General features: G+C 36.4%; 2 protein-coding genes across 6 annotated transcripts; both read left to right on the top strand.

The window, feature by feature from the left end:
* The first annotated feature begins 5521 nt into the window (after positions 1–5521).
* LOC113302398 (3-oxoacyl-[acyl-carrier-protein] synthase 3 A, chloroplastic-like) lies at positions 5522–10428 on the top strand. The gene is made up of 8 exons (XM_026551307.1): positions 5522–6119; positions 6925–7070; positions 7529–7665; positions 8107–8212; positions 8303–8421; positions 8904–8968; positions 9086–9317; positions 9892–10428. The coding sequence occupies exons 1-8, from the start codon at positions 5929–5931 to the stop codon at positions 10111–10113; spliced, it is 1218 nt and encodes a 405-aa protein (XP_026407092.1). The 5' UTR covers positions 5522–5928; the 3' UTR covers positions 10114–10428.
* A 2119-nt stretch (positions 10429–12547) lies between these two features.
* Positions 12548–17670, top strand: LOC113302397 (trehalose-phosphate phosphatase A-like). 5 transcript variants are annotated; one of them, XM_026551305.1, is made up of 14 exons: positions 12548–12782; positions 14094–14182; positions 14266–14456; positions 14553–14781; positions 14875–15018; positions 15128–15199; positions 15285–15413; positions 15497–15553; positions 16220–16321; positions 16439–16516; positions 16634–16703; positions 16809–16879; positions 17006–17098; positions 17303–17670. In XM_026551305.1, exons 4-14 carry the CDS (start codon positions 14596–14598, stop codon positions 17354–17356), a joined length of 1056 nt encoding a protein of 351 aa, XP_026407090.1. In that variant the 5' UTR covers positions 12548–12782; positions 14094–14182; positions 14266–14456; positions 14553–14595; the 3' UTR covers positions 17357–17670. The 5 variants fall into 5 exon arrangements, with proteins under 5 accessions (XP_026407090.1, XP_026407087.1, XP_026407091.1 ...); XM_026551306.1 differs by having other exon boundaries at positions 12549–12782; positions 14878–15018; XM_026551302.1 differs by having other exon boundaries at positions 14266–14781.
* Positions 17671–27488: the final 9818 nt, after the last annotated feature.

The following is a 27488-nucleotide window of genomic DNA, read 5'->3' as shown; positions in this document are numbered from 1 at the left end:
GAAACCGTTTGTGAGGGGGTACGCAAACTTGGTTCCCGGACTTCAACAGTTAAATCAATTTGAGAACGGGTATGCAAACTTAAGTACCCTGACTTAAACAGTTGAATAATTTTGCGAATAGGTATGCAAACTACCGGTCATGAATTTCGTCAAAACAGTTCATATACTAAGTACACAAACCGTAATGTATCCAGACATGGGTTTTATCTCTTAACTCTCATTTTGTTAGAGCATAGCTCGATTGAACCCACCCAGCGTTGGTATGTCAAGTTTGGTTGTCATATTTTAGTGAGTCAAAACTCATTTAAAGAGTCGCTTGATTATGTACTAGAGTCAACTTCTTATAGGTTAGCTTGAAAGTATTAGGATATGAGATATTACAAGTATTGCGAAGACTTGAAGAAGTGAAGAAGTAAGAAGCTACAATGACAACGTCATCCTTCCACTTGAGGTTAGTGATATTTGACTTGAACTGTTTCATTTCCTGACGTATCTTTCAAGTCGTGCATATTGAAAACAAAACTGCGAAGCATGAATACTCTAGTTAGACATAGTATTAAGGAATACAATACGAGGTTTGTTGATTAACCATTAAACTTTGTAGATAAGACATCGACATAATCGTTTAAATGCTATTGTGATTATGTATGGGTAAGAGGTGGGGATTTCATCATAGAAAACAATGTTTTACATGTGTTTTAAGGAAGTAAATTCATGAACTTGTTTTGTGAATCGAAAAGGAAATCGCCAAGCGTTATTGGTATTGTTATTCATTGCATATCTTGTGAACAACCAATATGTGTGATTAGTATAACCGCTCGTGACTTGTTTGCGTTCTTGGTAAAACTATTCACAAAGGCCTGACTTTTGTATTGGTATGACTTTTATTAGTGAAAGCGATCTTAAGTAATCACCTGAGATGGTATGATCGATTTTGTGTTACTGGTAAGACCGACTCTGGGTAAAGGGGAAACGATCCTAGTAAGAGGTGCAACCTATCACAAAAGGGAATCGATCCTTGTATGAGGTGCATCATGTTTTAGCAGAAAGGGGAATTGATCATATGGACATGTGCAACACGTTTTTAGGCAAAGGGGAACCGATCCTATGGACATGTGCAACACATTCAAGTTAGATACCATATATATGTGGGGAACCGATCCTAGTACCTAGTCAACCGAATTTTGGAAAGCTAGTGTGACTATGCACAGTACTCACGTGGAGGTAGAACCAAATCTTGTTTTGGTAGAACCGTGAAACCCATGATTTATGATTGAGTGTTCTTGATCAATCACATAGTTCTTGAAAGTCAGATGAACCAATTCTAAACTTGTTTGGATGTGTGGCAAATCGGTTTCAAGGTTGTAAGTATGAAAGAGGACTTACAAAGTAAGGATGTCGACATACTTTGAACATGTGCAGTAACGCTAATCTTTAATTGTTCAAAGTTATTCCTTAATAGCTAAAGGAAGAAAATCCCAGGATCGAAACATAAATAAGTTAAGAATCTTTTATTTAAGGTTTTTAATTTTATTTTAGAAAAATGAGAATTAGTAATGTGCATTTACTAGTTGGAGATTTTCCAAAGAGATTTTCGGTCAATATTTTGGACAGAGCATTTCCAGGAATTATGGAAACCGAATTTGGAATATATTGCATATCTTGAGAATATTTTCGGTTTTGGAAATTCCTTGGTGTCCAAACTTCCTTGTCTATAAATACTTGAAGTTTGCATTTCTAGCAAACTAATCCTTCGTAACAACAAACTTCCTCGGTTGTGTTGTTACTGGTGAAGCCGCCTATTCGGAGAGGAGAGTAACCTAATTAGGCGAAATATCTTACGGCCGCTCAGTTTAAAGTCTTCTTTGGGATTGAGAAGCTCTATTAGTACCGTTGGTGGGAAACTAGATAATTTCGGTTTATCTTTTGTTTTCGATTGATTTGATTGACTAACGGTGGTTGAACTTTGATTGCACCTGGTTTGTTTATACTTGAGAATCTTCTCTTCTGATATAAGATTCACTCAAAATAGATCGAAGTTTCGACAGAGATCTTTAGACTGTTTATAGATCTAAAGACGTCTTGTGATAATCCATTGTTAACAGACTCTGTTCTGTGCGTGATTGATCACAAGAGATTCAAGTTGTTGTGTGAGGTGTTTATTGAAGATTTAAGAAGATTTGAAGACAAATAAGATATTGAAGATTTCTGATTTGGGGTTCATAATCTTTGTGTGTACAATACTTGTTTCAGTATAGAGGATCCAACTATAATCGGTTTATCCTCGTGGTAGATTAGATTGATTAGTTGTGTAGATCGGCATCAATACAATTCTTTATGATTAAAAGTATTGATTGAAAAATCTTAACAATTACCTTTGGTAGTTAATCATAAGATAGATCTAAGAACCCGACGAAGGAGTTTATTGAGATAAACAGAAGAGCCTTTGTCGAACTCACATCACTTGGATGAAAAATTTGCTACCAAACAGATTTGTTGTTCCTTTACTGTTTGGAATATGAACCAAAGAAATTGTTCCAAGTACGTGACTTATTCATAAGTTGGAGGAGTGGGAATACAGACGGAACTAGCTGAACTATAGGTTTAGTTGCTTGGTCTCAACTATACGAAGTTGGTTTGATTTTGTATAGCGGCTTAATCCCGAGAGTATTCAATTCTGGACAAGGTCCCGGGGGTTTTCTGCATTTGCGGTTTCCTCGTTAACAAAATCTTCCTGTGTCTTTTACTTCTCTATTTCCGCAATTATAATTGTTTTTTATTATAATTAGAAGTAAAATACACAAACGTTAATTCCCATTTACTTGATAAGTAATCCTATTGTGTTTGGTTAAGTCCGAACCTTTTTATCAAGTAAACATACTTCGTTGTTGTATTTTCTCGATCTCGTATCCATGGACGATCACACGAAGTGTGAACCGATTAGTTGTATTGTCTCAACTCAGTCCATAGACAATCACTTTCGGAGAAAGGAATTATAGGTAGGAAAAGTTTTAGATTGAAGTATATTTGGGTACCCTCGTCTTTTCACATTTCAATCATTGAAACATTCTTAGAAGACGACAATAGATGTCTTACACATACCATTAGCTAATAAGCAATTTTCAAGTGATCGAATGATCAATACGAAACTTCCCAAGTCGACATCAAATGACTGTCTCACACAAATCATGTAAGATGTTTAAAAGCAATTTCCAAGAATAATGATGAATGTAGCTAAGACAGAAACCTAACAATACGTGTTTCGAGAAATAAATAAGCGAGTTATACTCAACTCGAAATATCAAATGTGTATGATACGAAAGACTATATTGTATATGACTTTTGTCTCAATAGGAGATAAGTAAGAATAAAATAGACTTCTGAGGATAGATAAGTTTTAGTCTCCACATACCTTTTGTTGATGAAGTTCCTCCGAGTTCTTCAGTAGATCTTCGTCTTCAGTTGTAAGCACCGTGAAGTCTAAATCTCAATTATACAATCTATCCTAGTCTGAAACTCATATAGATAGACTAGAAATCAAGACTAGAAACTCCTTTAGATAGACTAGAAATCAAGACTATAGTTTTGATCAACTAAACTTGACAAACAAGCTTGAGATAGCAACGCTTGCGAGTTCGACCGAGCAATGCTCTAATACTATCTATCTTGTTCTTGATCTAACGTCCATGAACTTTAGTAACCAGCATAACAAGATCCGGATACAGGAACTATCAGGTAAAAAGATTGTCTGTCAAGGATTCACGAATCCCTAAGCGAAGTCTTCAAAGTCGTAACCTAATGTGGTTCTTGAAGAACCCTCTGTTATAAAGGACGACTCTAGATTTGCAACTAGGATATAAGAGTGTGAGGGATTAAAAAATCTTATTACAAGAGTCTTTCTATTTATAGATTTTCAAGGCTACAAATAGCTTTGAATTCAAGCTAAGTTTGCTTGAGATTCAATCAAAAACTTTCTCAATTGAGATGAAATTCTTATTAGGAATTCATGTAAGCATGTGAAAAGTCCGCTTTCAAATCACATAGAAGAATATGCACCATGTAACTGTTTTGGAATCGTGCACAGTGATAGTCCATCATGACAAGTATGCCTTTTTTGGACTTACAAGCACTAGCGGTGTTCAATAACACTCAAGCCTAAACGATAATCCTCAGTTCCAAAGAGATTTTCTGAATAAAGTTGTCTTAGAAGTGTCAATGAGGGTTGTAGAAAAAGTGAACATAGTCATGTACGTAGAATAGTTTGTGAGCTTCTGCTAAACTGGAACTAGATAGGTTTGCAAATTACTGGAAGTTCGCGAAGTCGGGCCGTAGGGGTATGCAAACCTCCCCCCATTCCCGAAATAAGATGTAAAGGGCATGCAAACGAGTTTTACAAACCTATACAGTTCGCCAAACTCAGATCCTAGGGTTATGCAAACCTCCAATATTCCTGAACTCAGATGCAAAGGGTATGCAAACCGGGTTTGAAAATCTCTACATTTTGCAAGATTCAGATCGACTACTTTACTCGAAGCGGTTCAATTCTTTCATTATTAAATTTGAAACATTCCAAATAGCCGCAGACAATATATGTTGTTGCTTGGGAAATTCCAAATGATCCACCTGAAACAAAATAATTTATAAATGATAAATTATTTTGACTAAGATCGCTAATGATCTATGAACATCTATTGCTTGCATCATATTTTGAGAGTTTAACTAAGACAAGCTTGAACTCGAAATTTCTTCTTTGTAATATTAAATCTACTAAAATCATACAACATAGTCATAAGATAAAATGGTATATGCCATGAGTAATAGCATAAGTCACATATCTCTTTGTTGATGAAGTTCTCTAAATATCTTCGCTTGTTCTTCAGCCTTCAATCTTCAAGGGTTATCTAGTGATGTCTGATACTCAACTCTCATACTCTAATCTTAATCCAAGACTTGAATTTAGTTACATACATATCCACTTTCTCAAATTGTTATCCATCTTAATTTTCTTACATTCGTGATTATCCGAAAGACGGTAGTTATAGAAGCTTAATGTGCTTGAACTGGTGATTACCGAAAGACAATAGTTATACGAGTTTAGTGTAGCTACGCATACGTTCTCTACTAGGTAGAATTCTGTATACATTATTTAGGCATAGATTCTATTACTCATGGTATATACCATTTTATCTTATAATACCATGTCGTATGTTTTCATATTTCCCCTTCACTCGCTAAAATATTATCAATCTGCTTGCATAAAAGTCAAAAATAAATGATTTGACCATTCAACTAAAAAAACTAAAACAACATAATTCCTTCCTAATCCAAACTACTTTCACCCTATAAAAGCATTTTAGTTGTGAACCTTTTGAGTGTTGTTTAGAAAAATGAAATGATTTCTTTCACCTCATTCACCATGTATGGATAGGATTGAAAGAAAGAAAAACCAAAAAGAGAAAATCACATAAGGTGGGATTTATAGCACAACCAAATAGTAGTTGATGAATTACTGGGGCCCAGTTTTGGTACCACGTGAGATTTATGAGGAGTGGTTCATGACAGCATTTTCACAGAGAAGTAGTTCTGCAAGACAAGAACTAGAGAGAGAAACCCGAACAAGAAAATAGTTTTAGTTCATTGGAGTTTTCACTGATTCACTTGTTTGGTTTTTTAGGATTTATCGGTTTCTTCTTTTATTATAAACCTTAAAACTTTATAACGCTCTCTGTTTCTCCTCCTCCCTCGCACTCATCTTTTCTTGTTCTTATCAATCCACCTTTTTATTTGAACTGCGTGTTAGTGTTTTCGTATGGGTTCTCTTCACTCATTTAAAATTTTACTTCAATCATTTCTGAGATAGAGATAAAGATCTTAAAATCTTTGATTGGTTCTTTTAGGAATTAATTTGTGGTGTTTTTATTTGTTGAAATGGCTAATGCATCTGGTTTCGCATCTCCCTCAATTCCTACACTTAGAACACAAACAAATCCATCTGGTTTTCGGATTTCGCGATCTGGGGTTTACCCATTTGAGAGAATTAATAAATGGGTATTTCACTGTAACGCTGTTGTAGGTAAAGTTGAATCCGGAGTTTCCTCTTCCCAATCTCGTTTACCCAGGTTAGTTATTATCTTTCAATCTACTTATTACCTGATTCAGTGAGCTAAGTTTCTTGTTTCTATTGCATTCGGTTGCTTAATTTGTGCTTAATTGTTGAGTAGTTTTATTGGTAGATTCTCTTATACCCCGTACAATGTGATGAATCCTAGAAATGTGAATTGGATTACTTTCTATACAATGTGGGTGAATAGCTTATGCATGTAGTGACACAAAGTCTGTTGTCAGTAGTGAATTCAGATCTCGTTAGTAAATTCGTAACCCCCTTGTACTGATATCAGATGGACGTATGCTTGGTTTCTATTTACTACAATTGGGTTTGGTCGCTTATCAGTTGGCCGTGGGGAGTTTGTATATCATAGGCTTTTGACGCTGTGATGCAACCCAATGTTCATATAATCGAAATCATCTTCGACTATGTACAATTAAGTTATTATCAACTGAGATGGTTAAGAATTGTGTTATTACTAATTTCATGGAGAGGTTAAGGTTGGTTTATTTAATTGATTTTAGTGATGGTTTGGAAGAGCGACTCAAACCGTATGGCAGGATTCCATGTTTGGCTGCATGGTTCATTGGAATAGTTTAATTGGATAAGAAATAGATACTAATGTATGTCTCCTTTGAACTGTTTGTGCTAAATTGACTCCAGAAAATCTACAATTACTGGTTTCTCATCTCTCTATATATGTCATCATGTTAGACATGGAATATAAATGCATGGAATCTGAAATATGCAATTCATGGAAAGTATGCATGATATGAAGTTCAGTTTTCGTCACTCCTTTTGACAAAACTGTTATGCAGAGTTGGTCAAGGGTGCATGCTGGTTGGATGTGGCTCGGCAGTACCCAATCTTCTGATTTCTAATGACGATCTCTCAAAGGTTGTTGAAACTTCTGATGAATGGATATCAGTTCGTACAGGAATCCGTAATCGACGAGTTCTTGCAGGTAGACTCTCGTCTTTGACATTGTTATACCTACTTTTGCCCCTTCGTTATGTCTATTATTAGGAGCCATGTGGTTACACAAAGTCATCTACCCTTTGAGTTATAGGTGGACTTGATGCTACATTCCGTGCAAGTGGTTCGTGCATTGAGTCGAAAAGGTCCTCTTAGAATGATTTGCTTGAAAGTAATGTACTCCTCTAGGGTGTTCGTCATCTACTCAACCAATCATACTTTTGTGTTTTCTGGATAAGTTGGTGCCTAACCAAATAACCTAGGATCCTGTCCACTTGTGGTTCAGAATCTCTAACATCCATGCAATTTTTAAGAGCAGAAACGTTTTCTTGTCCTATTCTTTTATCACAGCCGTGGTATATAAGCAACTTAAGCTTACTAGCTCAGTGCATGTTATTTTGCCAACATAGAACTGTATTCGTAATTTAGTTGGTTATGTGATTGTAGGCAACGAAAAATTAACAAATTTGGCTGTTGAGGCTGCTTCTAAAGCTCTTCAGATGGCTCAAGTTGAGGCTGATGATGTAGACCTAATTCTCATGTGCACCTCTACTCCTGAGGATCTTTTTGGCAGTGCTCCTCAGGTATGTTTTATACGAACTAGATTGTTGGATTATATTCATCATAGCTAGATAGAATTAACTTTCATAATGAATGACAAGAAGAAGTTTACCAGAAATAGGAAATATGTTAATAGCTTCAATGCTCAATCCAATGAAACTGAGGAGGCTTTCTGTATTACCTCAGAATCAGTGGTATAAGGTTACCGAGTTAATAAGTATTGCTGACAACGTCCTTTAAAGTTTCCTTAATATTGATCAAGTTTCTGGCTCAGTTTAACCCTCTACATATTTGTCTGCTACAACGTGCCTCGGTTTCCTAGTAACTTAACAGCTCAGTTCGAATTTGATTCTAGGTTGTTTATAAAATCAAGCGTAATATTTTATATCAGCAGCTTTCCAATAATCTTCGTGACAGTAATTCCAGTCTGAGAAGATTTTGTATTTTGTGGATTCCAATATCAGATCCAGAGAGCTCTAGGTTGTACCAAAAATCCCTTGGCTTATGACATAACTGCTGCCTGTAGTGGATTTGTCTTGGGTCTAGTCTCGGCTGCTTGTCATATTAGAGGTAAGTAATTTTCCCAAATGTATTGTAGGAAGTCATTTTAGAGTTCTGCACATGATTTATATGACTCAATCTAACATGATGAAATATCAGGAGGTGGGTTTCAAAATGTGCTAGTAATTGGTGCTGATTCTCTTTCCCGATATGTTGATTGGACGGATAGAGGGACCTGTATTCTCTTCGGTGATGGTGCTGGTGCCGTATTAGTACAGGTACCTGGTTTTACTTTTTCCTTCTTCTATCAGTGAATGGGTGAATAAGTTGGTATCTCTACTTCAAAGAGTAACCAACAAATTAACACCTGGCTAAGATCTTACGTAAAAAGACTAAACTGTATCAAGCATTATTTGAGAGATGAAGTATGGTTTACATTTTTTCAATTTGATTGAATCTCCTAGTTCATGTTGTCCCGTGGATGGGACCCTTTATGGTCCTTTAAAATTTTGTGGACTCATGTTTAATATGGTAGGAAAAGTCCTACTGCGGTTGGGATCTGTACTTTCTTGTTTTTCTTTAGGAGTTAAATCGTGTAATTCCCCACAGTTCACAGTGTAGGATCTTGACGACCCACATCAGGTGTGGGTGTACAGATAATGCTTAATTTGCGTGGCTTGAATTAGTAAAACAATGCCCAAGGTGTTATTCCACCAATCATTTTACTGAAGATTCTTAGTTTTGATTCATTGTTTTGCAGGCTTGTGATGGCGACGAAGATGGTTTATTTGGTTTTGACTTGCATAGTGATGGTGATGGCCAAAAGTATGTGTTCTCTCCTGTATTATGCATAATCGAACTCCTTTCTTTAATATTTTTTGTCCTCTCCGTTCTTTTCTAGGATATCAGATGGAATGCTCACTTACTCGTCCAATTTTGCAGGCACTTAAATGCTCAAATTAAAAATGGTAATGTAGACGATGAAACAGAAAAGTTAGGTTCAAATGGCTCAGTGTTAGACTTTCCTCCAAAACGCTCTTCTTTTTCTGAAATTCAAATGAATGGCAAGGAGGTCTTCCGCTTTGCTTGCCGGTGTGTTCCTCAGTCAATTGTGTCTGCTTTGGAAAAATCTGGTCTGTCAGGTTCTGACATCGATTGGCTGCTTCTTCATCAGGTATTTTACATAAAAAGAAAAATCGTTCGATGTAAAAAACTCATTATTCCATGGCATAGCGAGGGAGTTACTAGTGGTATACACCATTGCGTAAGGTCCATGGGATGCATCTATTTGTTTTGGCCCGCATTTAATGCTTTTTGAGTGTTAGGTTCAAAAATATCATATGTAGTATTTTGGACCCAATCTAAGAGTGGGTGAACAGAAACACACTTGGGGTCTACAAATCTGGTTTCTTTTAGAACATGTGTATCTTTAGACTTTAGAGCAAACCACGCAAACAACATGGTTGTTATTTGGTATGACTTTGTTGTCTGACTAGTAGCATGGTCTTAACAACCTTATAGCCCCAAATACAGTACCGGTTTACACTTGAAATGTCTAGGAAGGAAAACCACCATGTCATTAGCCTTTTTTAATGTAACTTATTGGTAGCAAGTTCTGTTTACCAATGATATTATGAGCAACGCTGTTGTGAATATAATGTACTCTGTTGTGAATATAATGTACTCTGTTGTGAATATAATGTAGATGGATTTAATGAACATGATAATGAAAAATCCGATTATTGCAGGCAAACCAACGAATCATAGATGCAGTATCTACTCGTTTAGAGATCCCACCAGAACGAGTTATATCGAATTTGGCCAACTATGGTAACACCAGTGCTGCGTCAATCCCCTTAGCATTAGATGAAGCTGTAAGAAGTGGAAGGGTGAAACCAGGTCATACTATTGCCACTGCTGGGTTTGGTGCTGGCCTTACATGGGGTTCTGCAATTTTAAGATGGGGATAAAACATGAAACGATAAACAAAGCAAGAGGATGAAATTATAACTTCCTAACAGCCTATGTAATGCAGAGAATGATTAGAAGTCATATATTCAGCTCCCTCTTTTTCTTTTTTGTTTCTTTAATTTAGCTTTTGTAAGTTTTGAGACCCAATAATTTAATTCTTTTTGTCTTTCTTGTATTTTCTTCCTTATAATTTATGCTAGCTGTAATGTTCTTTTGCTCTTTTTCTTTTCAATAATTGGGAAGGGGATTTTGATATTATTCATGTGCCGAGGTAGCCAACAGATATAATCAATGATTTGATAATACCATGTTCATATCACTTTTTCATTCACTGCATTTCCGTCCTTGTTTATTCATGAGTTACCCTAATGGTCAATGCTCAATGGTAGGGTGTGGCTAGTCGGTGCTTTTTTCCTTGTAGCCCGTATACTTCCGATTCAACTTCATCAAATAACGTTACAGCCTATAAAACTCTAGGACCAAGATGTAGTTCTGAGAAATTAAGGTGTTGGATGAGCACACGATGGTGATATAGTGATGGTAGAATGAACCATTCAAATTTCTTTTTTGTTCAACACTGTTGATGTGCAACTTCTCCAGCAACAGGCGGTGCAGGTTTCATATATCAGTTGAAAAGTAAGAATCACAAGACAAAGCAAGTCATAAGTCATATTTTCAGCCGACAGTTGAGCATTAGGTTTTCATTTTCTCTATACGGTTAAATTAATTTCTCATATTTCCAGTCTTAATCGAGTAGAGCCCGTTAAAACTGAAAACCGCCCTTGACTTTTCAGTTAAAAGAGGTGTGGAAACAAACGAAACTGCTGACGTGACATTAGTACTTTATGGCAGCACGGGTTTCTCTCGGTGGGTTTTACTTGGAGTAGGAGGAGCCTAAATTTGATCACGTAAAAGACGCGTCGACAGCTGGATTACAATATAACGATATCACCGCACGATTACCTTGACAACAAAGGCCTAGTCTTTTTATACTAGCACGTGACATTCTGAGATCCGAATAGCTTGACACGAGGATTTGTGTCGGCGCAAGTTACAATACTTATGTCTTAGAAAACAGTTGTTGAGCAGCTTGTGTAACATCTTGTTAACCATTCTGTAACGTGGGTAGGACCCTAAAGAGTGGGTTTGTTTGTTTTTTTTGCTGACTCGACACCTTGTTCAAGAGGGGCAAAATGAGGGAGTAGCGTCGAAATGATCAAGTGTGTTATCTAGACTCGGGTTATGAGTGGGTGAATGAATGTCGGGTCACAGTCTAACCACTTTGTGACAGTTGTTCGGTGAAAGAAAATGAAAGTATGCGCCAAATTAGGGTGCTGACTAGATGACTCACCTAACTGTATAGCCGAGGGAAAGAGAGAGAGTGTATTTTACAGCTGGAGTCATCTTCGTGGGACACAACGAAGCCAAATGACACGTGGTTTTGACTCAATGACGGTATTAGGTAGGTCCACGTAAGCGGGGAAAGAAAAAAAGTTGTGATGACTGATGAGCTTATCAAAAATATAATTGGCGGTTTCATTAAAATTAAAAAAAATACTACTATTATAAAAAGCTGAAAAAAAAGAGGTAAAAGCACGAGAAAGAACGAAGGACAACAAGATGAATCTTCCGTTTGTCATTTCTCTTGGGGCCATGGAACTTTTTTTGTGATATAACCAGACACATTCAAAAGTTTACTTTTTTATTTCTTTTTCCTTTCAAAAGTTTACTTTGCCAGGGTTGATACACGCAATCTTAAGAGGAAGTTTGACTTTGGTCCAAGCGTGTGAACTTGCTGTAGAAACAAAGAAAATTTTGGTGAATATATTTAGCTGTAGCTGCCCTTCAAAGTCAGAACTTCACCAAGTAATAGTGTAATACCCAGAAATGATGTCACTATAGAGTAAGAACATAACAATAAGCACGTCATGTTTAGTAGCTCTCATATATTTAATTAGTTTGGAAGTCATCAAGAACTTACTTCCATAACTCAATGTTGAAAACTTCTCTACACGACTCTCATTCAACGCAAAATAAAAAAATAAATTAGATTCTTTCTTTTGTAAATGATATGATTGATACAACCAAAGAGTTGCGTTTGGGACGATGAAATACAACAGGCGTATAAAGGTTCCACTTCCAACCTTAGCACACAAGTAATTACCAAACTTGCTACTAAATGGTAACGTACGGAACGGATTCGGAACACGTTTTTGTTAAGAATTCGGTTCCATTCGGGAACTGTTACCCGATTACTAATTTACTGTGTGTCGAACAAAAACCACTATTCCAAATTTAGAAAACCGACAATTAGCTATTTCTGGAAATACTAAAACAAGGCTTGGTGGTATCAAATATTCGTTGGACAACGTCAACAGTTGTGGTGGGTGTGGCCATTTGTATTTATTTTTAGTTTCGCACGTCGAGAAAAACTCTATAAAAACCTAAACCCTTTCCATTCTCAGCCTTCTTCTTCTCCCCTTTTGATTTTCTAGGGTTTCTATACTTTCTACAATCCCCCATTGTCTTCGCTCTTTTTTTTCTCATTGCTTCCGTTTCTTTCTTCTATTTCAAGCTCTTTTTTTTTGATTTGGTGGAGATTCATAGGCGTTCAATCTATTCTTTGCATTCTCAAGAGAAAGTTTTGGGATTCATAAATAAAAATTAGGTAACAAAAGTTGTCCCTTTTTTCTTTTACTTTTTTTGTTCAATTATTTTTAATCGCATTTAGGAAATTGATTAGAATCTTTTTTTTCAAGAATCTTAATTTGGTTTCTTGTTATTTCTTTTAGTTCCTTATGAGATGACACATGCATTTCGTTTAAGATGGATGATGATGATATAGGAAAGAAAGGGGCTTCTTTTTATGATTATGAATATTTGGTATTGTACTTCTATAATGTGTGTTAATCTGAAAATCATAGATTGCTTTGTCATTGATGATATATGTTATGATGTGAAAATCGTTTATGGATTTGTTCAATAAACATGGGTCAGCTTTTGTCTATCTAGAATTATGTTGTTTGTTATCATTGTCATCTCTGTCATTCTAATTGGTTCTTTGATCTGTATATTTGTTTCTCTGTATAATTTTCATTAGGAAAAGAGATGTAGAAATAACAGTAATTGGGGAATGTCTGATATTGATATTATCCTCGCTTAGTGCCTGCTGGTATTGAGATATTGCTAATTTCTTTTGAAGGATGATGTTTTGTATGTTAGTGGTGTTGGATTTTTTATGATATTTCTTCTTATGCGGATGAGAATGTGTTAGGAGCTCTATCTGTTTTATCGATCTAGTTTTTACACGTTATCATTTAGGCTATCAGATGCCCAGATCTACAGCGCAATGGTTTCCTTGCTTTCTAGGAGGTCCATTTTGTTTTCCTAAAGAGAGCCTCCATGTGGGTATAGATAGTCTTATGCTCTTGCCTATTATAAACCTTTGATTTGCCTCCTGATGAGGCCCTTGGACATCCCTAACTTTAGCTTGCAAAATATGGAAGGGCTCTTGGATTTTAGGCTGCTGCTAGACAGGCATAGTTGGAATGTCCTCAGCTAAGGCAATTGTTACTTTCTTTTTATTTATATTTAGTGTTTGTATTTTTTTGTAAATTATGTGTGTGAACTATGTTATATATTTGTTGGAAAGCTTAGCATCATTAGATTTGAAACCATCTAATGATGATATCGATGCCCGGGGTCAAGGGTAGAATTCTTCTTTTGTCAAACCTTGTCAAAATTGCTCCCTGGAACATCAATCTCTAGATTCCATTCATGAAACATGCACTTGCGATCCAAATTGAGTTCATCTGATTCTTTTTTTTTTTTTGACTTAATCTAGTTCACTTGACATATTCTTCCCTTCCCAACACTTGTTCTAAGTAGCCAGCGTTCATGCTCCCCACCCCCCACCCCCTAGTTTTTTTTTCTTCTCCTGGAAAATATGATTAGTAATATTCTATCGCTTCTTGTGCAGTGGGTGTATCAAAATCTCAAGCTTTTCCTCCTGCATAAATGATGTTTGGTTACGTCATATAAATGCAGTGTAGGATTGGAGATGAAAAGGTAGATTATTAAGCACATTCTGCTTTTACTTTATTCAAACTGAATGGTTTATAGTTTCACTAACATGCCCTCGTGTTTGTCAGTTTTCAGGAATCGTTCATTTGATGGACTGCATACGCCATTGCAGTGACAAGAAAACTCTAAAGAAGTGGTTTTTCATTGATAAAAGGGTCGGATAAACAGTAATATAGTCTTGTAGGAGTGAAACCTGTGAATATTAGTGTCTTTGACCAACCATTCGTTGCTTGGGAGTATTACATTTTTTCGCTTTTAGGTATCATAAACCCGAACTTTATCTGCTTTAAATGGACATGAAGTCTAACCATGTGGCATCTGTTCTCACTGATCCCGTACCAATGTCCAAGTCCAGATTAGGCATTCACTCCAGTCTGTTACCTTGCTCCCCCACGGGAATGTCGTTATCTCCTGTACTGTATTTAACAATTCCTAGAAAGAAACCCATACTTGGAATACTTGATGATGTTCGTTCCGGCGGTTGGTTGGATGCCATGAAATCCTCATCACCTCCTCCGAAGAAGATGACGAAAGAATCTAGTACTGTTTCAGATGAAAATGAAGTTGAATATAGTTCCTGGCTGGTAAGTTTCCTTTTATTTTTTCGGGTGGGGTTCATCGCTAAGATTTTCTTTCAACTACAAGACCGATAACTAATTGATTTGCTTTTCTCTTAGCAGCTCAAATATCCATCAGCACTTGCGTCTTTTGAAAGAATTGCACTTCATGCAAAGGATAAGAGGATTGCCTTGTTTCTGGATTATGATGGGACACTATCACCAATTGTAGATAACCCGGACCGTGCTTTTATGTCAGATGCTGTAAGGACTGAGCTGTTTCATTTTTTTTACAAATGGACCTTAAAATTGTGTGTTAGTTGTGAATTATTCTTTGTTGTGGGCTTGACCCTAATAATGTAAATTCTTTTAGATGCGTTTGGCTGTAAAAGAGGTCGCTAAGCATTTTCCGACGGCTATAATTAGTGGAAGAAGTCGTGATAAGGTATCAAGTGTGAATGGCTTATTTCTTTTCGTCTCCGTTCTTAACTTTTCAGCCTGAACCTTCAATTTAACTTCCCATTCTTCAGGTATATGATTTCGTAGGACTAACTGAACTTTACTATGCTGGAAGTCATGGGATGGACATCATGGGCCCTGTCAGAAGCCCCGAGTCTGTTGATGACCATCTAAACTGTATTAGATCTACTGACGAGCAGGTACGGATTTATGTTGTTCATCTTTTACATCTTTTCAATATTCCGTCTTCCCTTTTTCTTAATTATATTTTGCTTTCTTGAAGGGTAAGGAAGTGAATCTTTTCCAGCCTGCTAGTGAGTTTTTACCGATGATTGATGAGGTGTGTAATTTGTTTGTCTTTATATTGAATCTTAATTTAATGATGCAAGTAACTAGTGAATATGATTTGGGAATTTAAATTTGTCTAAGATGTTTAGTCTGATCAGGATTTGATTTTTTAAACTGTTACCAACTGCTAGGCCTTTCATCTACAAATAACATAAACTGCTTTATGGATCTGTGGGTAGTCTCTAAGGCACATGATGCCTCAGAATTGGGACATCATAATTTACCACCAATGCTTTTACATGTGACTTCTAACAAAGTGGAATATGATCTCTGCTTGAACCTTAAACTGTAAAGATTCTAAGTCACGTCTCTTAAAATTGGTTCGTTTAATTTACCACCAATGCTTTTACATGTGATTTCTAACAAAGTGGAATATGATCTCTGCGTTGAACCTTAAACTGTAAAGATTCTAAGTCATGTCTGGAGAGTATATCTGAGAGAAGTGGCCTCATCATTTTACGCAACACAACCAGTTCACACCTTCTCCCTTTTGTTGTGGCTATACATGCTGGGTGTGGAAGTACTGTATGTTGGGCAACCATACTACTCCATGCAAACCTCTACTTTATATTGTAACGATAGTGTAAATGAAGCAGAATGCTATGTTTGGTGTGTTATGTAGGCCAAAGCTGATTTGTGTTTCTTTTGATATGGGCAGGTTTTTAGATCCCTTGTCAAGAAAACTGAAGCAATAAAAGGTGCTACTGTTGAAAATAACAAGTTTTGCGTCTCTGTGCATTACCGTAATGTAGATGAGAAGGTAAGTGATATTTTTATCTATGCTAAATTATGATACTGACGAGCATCTATTGGATCTCGGATCTCTTTTTGAACAAGTATCAAGTTTTCATGCTGAAAGATTTGCTTTTTCTTCCAGGATTGGACGACAATTGCACAACGTGTGATTGATTTATTAAAACGCTTTCCTCGTCTACGACTGACTCATGGACGGAAGGTGTGTTGCCATGATAAGCTGGATATTGTGGACCATTTTTTCTTCTTCTTTTACTTCGGTTATCTTCGTTTGTCTTACTTCTAATTGTATTTTGATTTCACGGTTTCCCTTTGGCAGGTTTTAGAGGTCCGCCCTGTGATTGATTGGGACAAAGGGAAAGCTGTGGAATTTTTACTTGAATCTCTTGGTATGATCTTATGTGTGTCTTGTGTGAAAAAGATGCCAAATTTTCCACCTCCTTGTATATTCTTTTCAATACATCTGTAGTTTAACCGAAGCATAAATTCTGCAGGTCTGAGTAATTGTAATGATGTGCTCCCTATATACATTGGAGATGACCGAACGGATGAGGATGCATTTAAGGTGAACTTTAAACCTTGCACCTATTCCTCCGGTGCTTTATGATTTTGTTTTTGGTTGTCATTTGGGCTTGATGGGCAATGGGGTAATAGTGAAACTATCTGATTGATTATGTATTTGTGTTGTTAGGTTTTGCGTGAAGGTAACCGTGGTTTTGGCATTTTAGTATCATCAAAACCGAAAGATAGCAAAGCCTTCTACTCCCTGAGGGAACCAAATGAGGTGTGTATGTTTGATATTATTTTTTGTTATGGTCGCACATCAACCATAGGTTGTGGAAGTGTGAAATCTTTGCTATCCTTCTGCTAGCTGGTTACCCGAAAAGACATGTTCCACTCCCTAATTTTTATCACATTTATTTGAATGAAGTTTAGCCCATGGGTTATGTGCATATCATGATTATGTTCTTTATTTGGTTGGTTGTAGGTTATGGAGTTTCTCAATTCCTTGGTGAGATGGAAAGCATCGTCGGGGGTATAATTTGCAAATTAATATAGGGCATCGGAGAAATATACGTTTTATGTATATAACTATATCATGTTCTGAGGTTCCTAAGAAATAAATCAGTTTTGCTGGACAAGCAGCCATTGAAGATATGGAATGAATATCAGGTTATGGAACTGCTTAAGGTCGAGAGAATTGTGTGCTTCTTTCCACCTCTTGTGGCACGGCAGTAGTTTTCATTTATTAAGTACAAATCAGCTTTTCATTTACTTGTTTTCTTTTTACTTTCAACTGCAATTTTGTTACTGGTGTTATCTAACCTATATATATGAAAGGTAGATTTTGTCAAATTTTGCTTCCTATTTGTTGATATTTCAGTTTTATTCAGCTGTTTAGGTTTGTGTTTAGGATTGGTTCTGAACGTGGTAAGTGGTAACTGCCCAGTCTAGCCTTTTGTAAACCGCGTCTAGAACTGGTTTTGATAGAATGGTAACTGCCCAGTCTAGCCTGACTCTGTGGTCTACGCTCCTAAAATATCCAGAGCATGTCAGCCACCAAGTCTGTTTGTGGGCTTGGTTTGCTGCTCATCCCTTATCTGTAGAGTTCCATCCAGTTAGCTACTTTTCAACTACCGCTCCTGAGATTTCAGAACAAACACACAGCTATAGCTATTTTCTGTAGTTGATCCCGAAGGAAGAAAAAATCTCATGTTTTAGGGTATGTAGATTCGTAATGAATCCAGGTGCAGAAATTAGACAAAGCGAAGGAAACTTGTTAGGAGGCATACTCAAATGTTTCGAGGCATATATTTGCCTAAGTTCGGCTCAAAAATTATCAGCCGAATCTAGCAAAAACATAGATTCGGCTCAAAATTGAGTATGCCTCAAAAAAAAATTGAGCATGCTTCAAAACAGGTTTCAAGCGAAGCGAAGGAGCCCATGTAACCTCCTCCACATAGAGAATAGCACTGCTCATTTGGACAAATGCTATCCAATGGTAAAGAAGCCGCTTTTGCGGGAAGCTATCACACAAAGTCGTGTGGAATAGCATTTGTCCAAATTAAATACAAAATAATACTCTCACCCAACTCTTGTGTCAAAAAAAACAAAACAAAAAACTATCCACTAAATTCTGGTCTCTGAGTGTGATGGGGTGACGGACAACTTATGTACTCTTAGGAACGTTCAATGAACGAAATCAAACTATCGGAAATAGTATGACAAGCAATGGAGACTGATGTTGAGATTTTGACAATTGCCAAATCGGTGTAATAAGAATGATGACTAAACGAATACATAGAGTCCGAATATAATGCATGTGTACTGTGTTAACCAAGTTTAATTAGTGCCTAATTACATGTGACTGATACTGCAAAAATAATAAATCTGAACCAAACAAGATCTAAGTTGTTTTTAGCAGCACATCAAAACATGTTACGGACAAAGACGCAAGAAGAGAGTGAAGAGATGCATAAAACACGGTTCTAGACGATGCTTATGTTTTTCAATTAAAAGACTAGTAAAATGCAATGGGCCCATAATATAACATGCAACTCTACTCGATCCACATGTATTCTTAAAGTAAAATCACTAATGAATAATTAGTTATTTATTGTGATTTGGTTCCTGTGTGTTTGAAAGTGATTGGTCTTTCCAATTGTGCTTCATTATTCATGAATTATTTAGAAAACAAAATACATGGTGACACTGACACAAGTAGATCCTTTGCAAGTTAATTCATCTTTTCTGTTCACCGTTTTCTTGTGAACATTATTGGAGTGAGTGAGGTGTATTTCTAGATCATCTTCCAGATTACAAGTAAAAACTTTTTACATTCTTAGATTCTAAGTAGTAAATTTTCATTGCCATATGGGGATCAATGACATACCCATTTGGTCATTCCTCTGTTCATCTTACTTTTATACCTTGACTTTGTACAACAAATTTACGAAAGATCAAATGCCCCGTTAAAAAGGTGCACTTGTATGATATTTTTTACTGGATACAAATTTACGACTGGTCAATTGTATCCAATAAAAATAGTTGACCCATTCATAATAATCTCGATGGAACAATACATTTTATTTTGAACCATAATATTGGGCATACCAAAATCTTCCAAAGCATACTGAATGAAGACAAAAAAGGTTGTGAAATAGCAAAATAAGATAACCCCTTAACCCAAAAATTTTTAATGGCAAATCTGCCCTTTACGTATTAGTGTTAATAATCTTGATTAGTGATTAAATATTTTGTTTAGTGATTAAAATAATTTTCAGAATTATAAGAGTTGTTTAGATGAAAAATTTGAGGAAAAAAAAATCAAAGTTTTGGTTTAGTTAAGAAGGAGAGAAAGAGAAGGAGAAAGTGAGAAAATTCTAATTCTTGATTCAATGGAGGATGAGGAGGGTCATCATTCATCTAAAAAACCTAGGAAAATACATATCAACTACAACAATGATCCAGAAATGGTTGATTTCTTAGATTATGAGAATGATTTTACACCCACTCAAACTCAAGCTCAAACTCAAACACAAACTCAAGATGATGATTTTTATGAGCCAAATCCTGATGATGAAGACATTGATGAGGAACCCAATGCTTCTAATACACAGGTACACTTATATCCTATACTTAATCTCACTTCTATACCTCTCAATTATCAAAAGTTAGGTTTTTTGAATCATGGTTCGGCGAAACAGGTTGAGGTTCGGCTCACATCTATGAGCCGAATCTACCAATTGATGAACGGTTCGGCTTACTGAATCTGTTTACTGCATGTGCCGAACTGTTTGCTAGACACTAGTTCGGCTTATATGAAAGTTTCATAGTAAGCCGAACAACATCCTGAATAGCTCGGAAAAAAAATAATTACCGGTTCGGCTTATATTTCGAAAATCGTATGAGCCGAACATCAATTTGTTATTTTTTGGGTTAAAATATTGTTATTGGTTCGGCACATATTGAGAATATCGTAATAGCCGAACCTCGTTAATGTGCTAGGTTCGGCACATATTATGATTATCGAATACGCCGAACCCCTATGCATCTCTATCTGTGACTAGGTTCGGCTTGAAATTTCATGAAATTTCATGCCGAACTGTTCATATACACTTACAGGAAGCTTTTGTGAAGAACAGTTCGGCTAAAAACGCAACTCAATTTTGAGCCGAACCCAACATTGTAACCGTCATTTAATCGATGAAAAACAACAAATAGGAGATTGGGTTTGTAAAACTTGCTTTCTTATCCTCATTTCCGGAGTTGGAGATGCAGTTGGTTCAATTTCTGGTTCAATTGGTGGTTGATTTTCAGTTTCTACACCTTCATCTTCAATTGGTTCTTCTTCTTCAATTGATGGATTAGAAGACGATTTGGTTTGCCTAGTCCCTGCTTTTCTTTGTACGAGTCATTATGTGGTTGAGTTTAATCGACGATCAAATTTTTACGAATCGACAATTAATCATGATGATGAATTTTTTTTTCGCAGGAGGGGGAAGAGTTCGGCTAGAGGAGGATGAGGAAGAAGAGATGTTAAGGGAAACTGATTTTGATTTTTTAGAAAACTGATTTTAGATTTTTGTATTAAGGGTATATAGGTAATTGAACTACCCATAGGGTACCCCTTATAAAGTCACCCAAGATGGGACTATGGTTTTGTATGCCTAAAAAGATTTTGGTATTCCCAAAATCACGGTTCTTTATTTTTCAATCAGGGTGGAATAGGGTCCAGATAGAAAAGCCCACAGAATGCTTGCGAATTGCGTGGACTGAAAATGGATAAGGTCCATAAGTTATGTTTTTTGCTTTTGCATAGGTGGCATTTATCTTCTAGTCTTAAGCTAGAAGTTCTATCCAGGATTACTGGACGGTCGCGGTCAATGGCTCCTTTTTTTCCTGTTGGAGCGACATTGATTAGAGAGCATTTGCTGTAGTTTATTGTCAGAATGATTGTAAAGGTAACATTGATCTATCGTTCCAACAGGTGGAGTGTAGTGTTTTAATATAATCGTTTCAAGTATGGAATCTACGGATAGTTGCAGCTTACAAGTTTCATTAAACAACTTCGTTAAACTTTTTTTTTTTTTTTCGTGATTGCTAAAGGGTACTGGTATCATTAGGGAGGGTATAATCCACAGATCATCCGCTCGTTAATATCAGTACCGCCTTTTAGCAATCGTAGCTGGTTTTATCCTCTGTGAACCTAATTTTAACAAGAAAAGATGAGCTTATTTGGGTATTCAAATATTATCTTATCATTTGTTAATATTTTTGTTCTAATAACCCTTGAAATCTTATTTTTGGATTTAATAGACTATTAAAAAAAATATCCAAGAATGTAAAAGATACTGTTTTAATATCTTAAGCTGAGCAATACACCCAGAATTTTGTCTTTGGTTTTTTTACAAAGACGCAAACACCCCTCTGCATTATAAATAGTTTAACTTCTCTTGTCCTTTGTTATCGTCGATGTGTGTTGAATCTTTCCCTTTCTCTAATCTTTATCTATGTATCTAACCCATCAATTTCATTAAATTAAAAGAATAATAAAATCAATTTCACCAAAATTTTACAACAAGATTAGATTAAACGTCTAGCAAGAGATGGTTGATACTTTTTTATAGTTAATTTTAACTTTCGTGACCAGTTTGATGTAAGAGTGGTTGATGGGTGTTTGTGATTTTAATCAAATAAGGAAAACGAGCACCAGGAATGGGAGTTTGGGTTCTGCCAAGATCAATTCCTCATGTCTATTATCTAATTTTTTAGGGCATAAATTGTTGGAGGAAATGAGCTTTTAACGTTTTGATTTTATGGTCTTGCTGGGAACGGAACTTAGGACCTTTGGATCTCTAAGAGCTCTTATTCATTTTCTATGAGTGAATGAAATAGGTTCTTTAGTCCCACATTGGGCATAACTAAAGAGGAGTTCCACTATATAACTATTCCTTTATGGATAGTTAGTAAAACAATGTGGGTGGAACGTGGAACGGGTGGGGCGAAATATTTTTGTTTCCATTAAGGGCTTGGGCTTAGGGCTTGAGCTCGTGCTTGCGCCATGAACTTTGGTCAACCAAGACTTTCCTTTTTGGAAAAAATTCTTTTGATTTATTTTCTAATCATTTTGAAAATCAAAATGATTTTTGTCTTAAATATGGGGACGTGTGACCCGGGTGAATTTATTCTCTTACCAAAAACATTTTTCTTAACGGATTTATTTGCATGGATGTCGACATTTTCTTACCGTTTTTTTAATGTTGATGACAAAATTATGTCGACATCATGGCAGCATTATTTCGCATGCAGTATTGATTCGCACATTAATTTGCATTGATTTCACCCTCTCTGTTTGCCTATAAAAAGAATTCAAAACTTTCATTTTCATTTGTGTCCAGAAGAGCTACTATCCTCTTCTTTTCGTCTCTCTCCCTCTGTGTGGTCTTTTTCTTTTCTTCCGTGCTTTGCTGTTGAGTTCGTATGAGTGGGAAAGTATTGTAGTGCTAACAATACTTGCAACGGGCAGTTTTATCCTGGATACAACTTGACCACAGGGTATAGGCATCACTCATTCTTGAGGCGTACCGGTCAACTATTGTGTTAAGGACAACGTGTTGAACACGTGACTCTGTCCTCTGTTTGCTGTCCATTTGAGTGTTTATTTAGCTTCCAGAAATTTTACTTCTAACATCTTTCTTTAAGTGTTTTATTGTTACAGTTGCAACAATCTTAACACAATAGTTGCTTTTCTGTCTGTAACAATGGGTAAGAACGATGTTGAAAGGCCTGCAAAGTTCAATGCGAAAGACTTCAAAAGATGGCAATCGAAGATGTTATTTTTTCTGAGTTATCATGAGTTGGATCATTATGTTTTGGTTCCTTTTGATGAGGGTTTGAAGGATATGGGACGTGAACTTGAGTTGGAGGATTGGGTTAGGCAGAACTATATGGCCAAAAATCATATTCTCAACTGTTTAGAAGATGTTATGTATGACTTCTATATTGCAAAAGAGAACTTTAATGCTTTTGATTTATGGGCTGCTTTGGAGGCAAAATACCAAGCTGAAACTGCTGGAAATAAGAAATTCTTGGTAGCTAGGCTATATGAGTATAAAATGGTGAATGACAAATCTGTGGTTGATCAATTCCTTGAACTCCAGCAAATTATGAATGAAATTCTTGCGGAAGGTATGGTGATTGATGAAACTTTTCAAGTGTCCACTGTTATCGAGAAATTGCCTACTTTCTGGTCTGAATACAAGAAGAAACTGAGACATGAAACTGCTGAATTTACTATGGTTGATTTGGGTAAGAAGATTCAAGTTAAAGAATTGATGTGCTCCAAGTACAAAAATGTATCTTCTGCAAGGGACATGTCTAACAAAGCTCATGTAACCGAACACAAAGGTTCCAATGCCGAAAAGAACCGAAACAACTCCAAGAAACCTCCAGGCAAGAAAGGTATGTTTCAGAAACCCAAATCTAGCATTAATAAAATTAAGGGTGATTGTTATGCTTGTGGAAATCCTGGCCATATGGGGGTTCACTGTAGAAACCTTAAGGACCTTAAAAAGAAAAATAATGCTAATTTGGTTGAAAACAACAAAGATGAATTTTTTGGCACGGTGTCTGAAGTAAATTTGGTAACAAATGTGAGAGACTGGTGGGTAGACTCTGGTGCTACCAAACATGTCTGTGGAAACAGAGATATGTTCACCTCCTATAATAAGGTAGGGGATGGAGAAAAACTCTATATGGGTAACTCATCTGCAGTTGCGGTTGTAGGAAAAGGCAAAGCTGGGCTCAAACTCACTTCTGACAAGACTCTCACATTGAATGAAGTTCTTCATGTTCCGGACATCTGCAAAAATCTTGTTCTTGTGTTGTTTTAGATGATAAGGGTTTTAAAATTGTAATAGAATCTGGGAAATGTATTGTAACTAAGGGTAAGGATTATGTGGGGCAGGGTTATAAGACTGAGGGTCTGTATAAGCTTAATGTAAACTCTGCTGTTATGAATAAGAATGATTCTTCTGCTTATGTTTGTGAGTCTTTGAATGTTTGGCATGGTAGACTTGGACATGTTAATTATAAGTCAATGCTTAAACTAGCCAATGTAGGCTGCATACCTAAATTTAGTTTGGAAAATGAACACAAATGTGAAATATGCGTAGAATCAAAATTTGCTAGAAAACCTTTTAGCAAAAATGTTTATAGGAATTCTAAACCCTTAGAATTAATTCACTCAGACCTATTTGATATGAAATCGGTTCAAACTAGAGGTGCTAAGAAATGGTTTGTTACTTTTATAGACGACTGTACTAGGTATTGTCACATATATTTGCTTAGAGGTAAGGATGATTCCTTAGAAGCCTTTAAGAGGTAAAAACTAGAAGTTGAAAACAAATTGAATACTACCATTAAAACCATTAGGTCTGACAGTGGTGGTGAGTACATAACTCCTATAGGAGATTTCTGTGTAGAACATGGCATAATACATGAGGTTACCCCTCCTTATTCACCTCAGTCGAATGGTGTAGCTGAATGTAAGAACCGTACCCTTAAGGAGATGATGAATGCCATGTTAATTAGTTCAGGATTACCTTCTAACTTGTGGGGGGAAGTTGTCCCCTCAGCCTGCTATATCCTGAACAGAGTACCTTTTAAAGGATCAGATAAAACTCCATGTGAATTGTGGAAAGGTAGACAACCTTCTTTAGCATACTTCAAAGTGTGGGGGTGTTTGGATAAGGTTCAGATCCCTAAACCTAAAGCAACCAAGATAGGAACCAAAACTGTTGATTGTGTCTTCATAGGGTATCCTGAGCATACACCTGCATATAGATTTATGGTTGTGAGTTCTGATATTTCTGAAATTGGTGTGAATACTATTATGGAGTCTAGGGATGCTGTGTTTTTTGAAAATGTTTTTCCATTAAAATCTGACTCTCGTAAGAGAGGTGTTGATCCCCTAGATGTCCCTTCAACCAGTCAGACTTTACCTTTAGAGGAAGATGAAGTAGAAATTGATCCTAGGAGAAGTAAAAGGGCTAGAACTGAAACCTCCTTTGGACCTGACTTCGTAAAACTACCATAGTCTGATCCGTAGACTTATAGAGAAGCCATGACTTCTTCTGAAGCTCCGTGGTGGAAAGAGTCTTCTATTAGTGAAATGGAATCCATCAAAGAAAATCATACATGGGAGATAGTAGATTTACCTCCAGGGTGTAAGGCCATAGGATGTAAATGGATCTTCGGGAGGAAACGTAACATAGATGGAACTATTCAAAAATACAAGGCTAGGTTAGTAGTTAAAGGCTACAAACAAAAGGAAGGTGTAGATTTCTTTGATACTTACTCACCCGTTACGAGAATTACTTTCATTAGGATGTTAATTGCTATAGCTGCGGTTCATAACCTAGAGATACATCAAATGGATGTAAAAATAGCTTTTCTACATGTGAAAGGTTGTGAAAACAAAGTTTGTAAACTGAAAAAATCTTTGTATGAATTGAAACAAGCACCTAAACAATGACATGAAAAATTTGATCATGTAATGTTTTCTAGTGGTTTTAAAATCAATGAATCTGACAAGTGTGTCTATAATAAACTTGTGAATGATGCATGTGTGATTGTATGCTTGTATGTTGATGATATGCTTATACTTGGTACAAACATGGATGTAATTAATTCCACTAAGAGCATGCTGAATGAGAACTTTGATATAAAAGACTTAGGCCTCGCAGATGTAATCTTAGGCATGAAAATTAGAAGAATTCTAACGGTTATAGTCTTAGTCAATCTCATTATATTGAATCTGTGCTTAGAAAATTCAATCATTTTGATTGTAAACCTGCTTATACTCCATATGATCCTTGTTGTAAACTCAAAAATAATAGGGGTGATGGAGTATCATAACTTGAATACTCACGAGTTATAGGAAGTCTGATGTATTTGATGAACTACCTAGGCCAGACATTGCTTATGCTGTGAGTAGGTATACTTGTAATCCAGGGCAGGAACATTGGGATGCACTTTTTAGAGTGTTGAGGTATTTTAAATACACTTTGACCTTTTGTTTGAATTATGAAAGGTATCCTGCTGTCATTGAGGGATTTTGTGATGCAAACTGGATATCAGACTCAGAGGAGTCCAAGTTTACGAGTGGATATGTTTTCACTCTAGCAGGTGGGGATGTTTCTTGGAAGAGTTCCAAACAGACCTGCATAGCTCGATCCACTATGGAATCCGAGTTTATTGCGTTAGATAAAGCAGGAGAGGAAGCCGTTTGGCTAAGATGCTTTTTAGAAGACATTCCTCTCTGGCATAGGCCTGTGCCAGCTATATGTATACATTGTGATAATCAATATGCAATAGCTAATGCTAAAAACATCTACTATAATGGGATGTCTATTAATATAAAGAGAAGACACGATACCCAGAAAAATCTAATCTCGAAAGGCGTTATTTCCATTGATTGGGTTAAGTCCAAGGAGAATATCGCGGACCCTTTGACGAAAGGTTTGTCCAAGGAGATAGTTAGTAATACATCTAAGGGGATGGGGCTTAGGATCATTAAATAAAGTTGACATGAAGGATACTCAACCTTGCTGACTGGAGATCCCAAGATCAAGGTTTTGAATGAGACAACTAATTTGTGGCGGGTCAAGGTAAACACTATCATATAATTTATTTCTCTGCCCATTCCCTATGGTGTAGACGTGATAGTGTGACTGCATGTGAAGGATGACTTTTAACTAAGTCTTAATGAGTTCTATAGTTTCAATTTAATTTGAAGTGGGGTGTAGCAGTAAACACTCTTGATGGAACTCACCTATCTAAATGTGGAAGTGGGTCGCTTCCTATGAGAATAGAGCTGATTCTCTAGAGCATTCTGAGAAACGGGATTTGTCCAGGGCCAAAAAGGACACAACGACACGAACTTGACAACACCTAGAGAGATATCATGCGTGGTTATTATCGCGGATTACACCAAACGATGGCAGTTCAAGACATCACGTTCACTGTCCATCAAGTAGTTCCGGAAATTTCTCACTAAGCAAAGGTTCAAGACCTCATGGACACCTCTTTCCTAAGTGGTATTTCTCGCTTTCCGTTTTCTGATTTGTATCGGTATTTCATTCATGTGGGGGATTGTTGGAGAAAATGAG

This window comes from Papaver somniferum, chromosome 8, assembly GCF_003573695.1.
Source record: "Papaver somniferum cultivar HN1 chromosome 8, ASM357369v1, whole genome shotgun sequence".
Classification (NCBI taxonomy): domain Eukaryota; kingdom Viridiplantae; phylum Streptophyta; class Magnoliopsida; order Ranunculales; family Papaveraceae; genus Papaver; species Papaver somniferum.
This window is presented reverse-complemented; position numbering and strand designations above follow the sequence as displayed.

What these genes read in the sequence shown, in the direction of transcription:
- LOC113302398 (XM_026551307.1), top strand. Translation starts at nt 5,929, where the DNA reads ATGGCTAATGCATCTGGTTTCGCATCTCCCTCAATTCCTACACTTAGA. An exon ending in TTTTTGGCAGTGCTCCTCAG is followed by an intron (nt 7,666 to 8,106) that starts GTATGTTTTATA and finishes TTCCAATATCAG; the next exon opens with ATCCAGAGAGCTCTAGGTTG. An exon ending in GGCTGCTTGTCATATTAGAG is followed by an intron (nt 8,213 to 8,302) that starts GTAAGTAATTTT and finishes ATGAAATATCAG; the next exon opens with GAGGTGGGTTTCAAAATGTG.
- LOC113302397 (XM_026551302.1), top strand. Translation starts at nt 14,488, where the DNA reads ATGGACATGAAGTCTAACCATGTGGCATCTGTTCTCACTGATCCCGTA. An exon ending in ATTTTTACTTGAATCTCTTG is followed by an intron (nt 16,704 to 16,808) that starts GTATGATCTTAT and finishes TAAATTCTGCAG; the next exon opens with GTCTGAGTAATTGTAATGAT. An exon ending in CCCTGAGGGAACCAAATGAG is followed by an intron (nt 17,099 to 17,302) that starts GTGTGTATGTTT and finishes GGTTGGTTGTAG; the next exon opens with GTTATGGAGTTTCTCAATTC.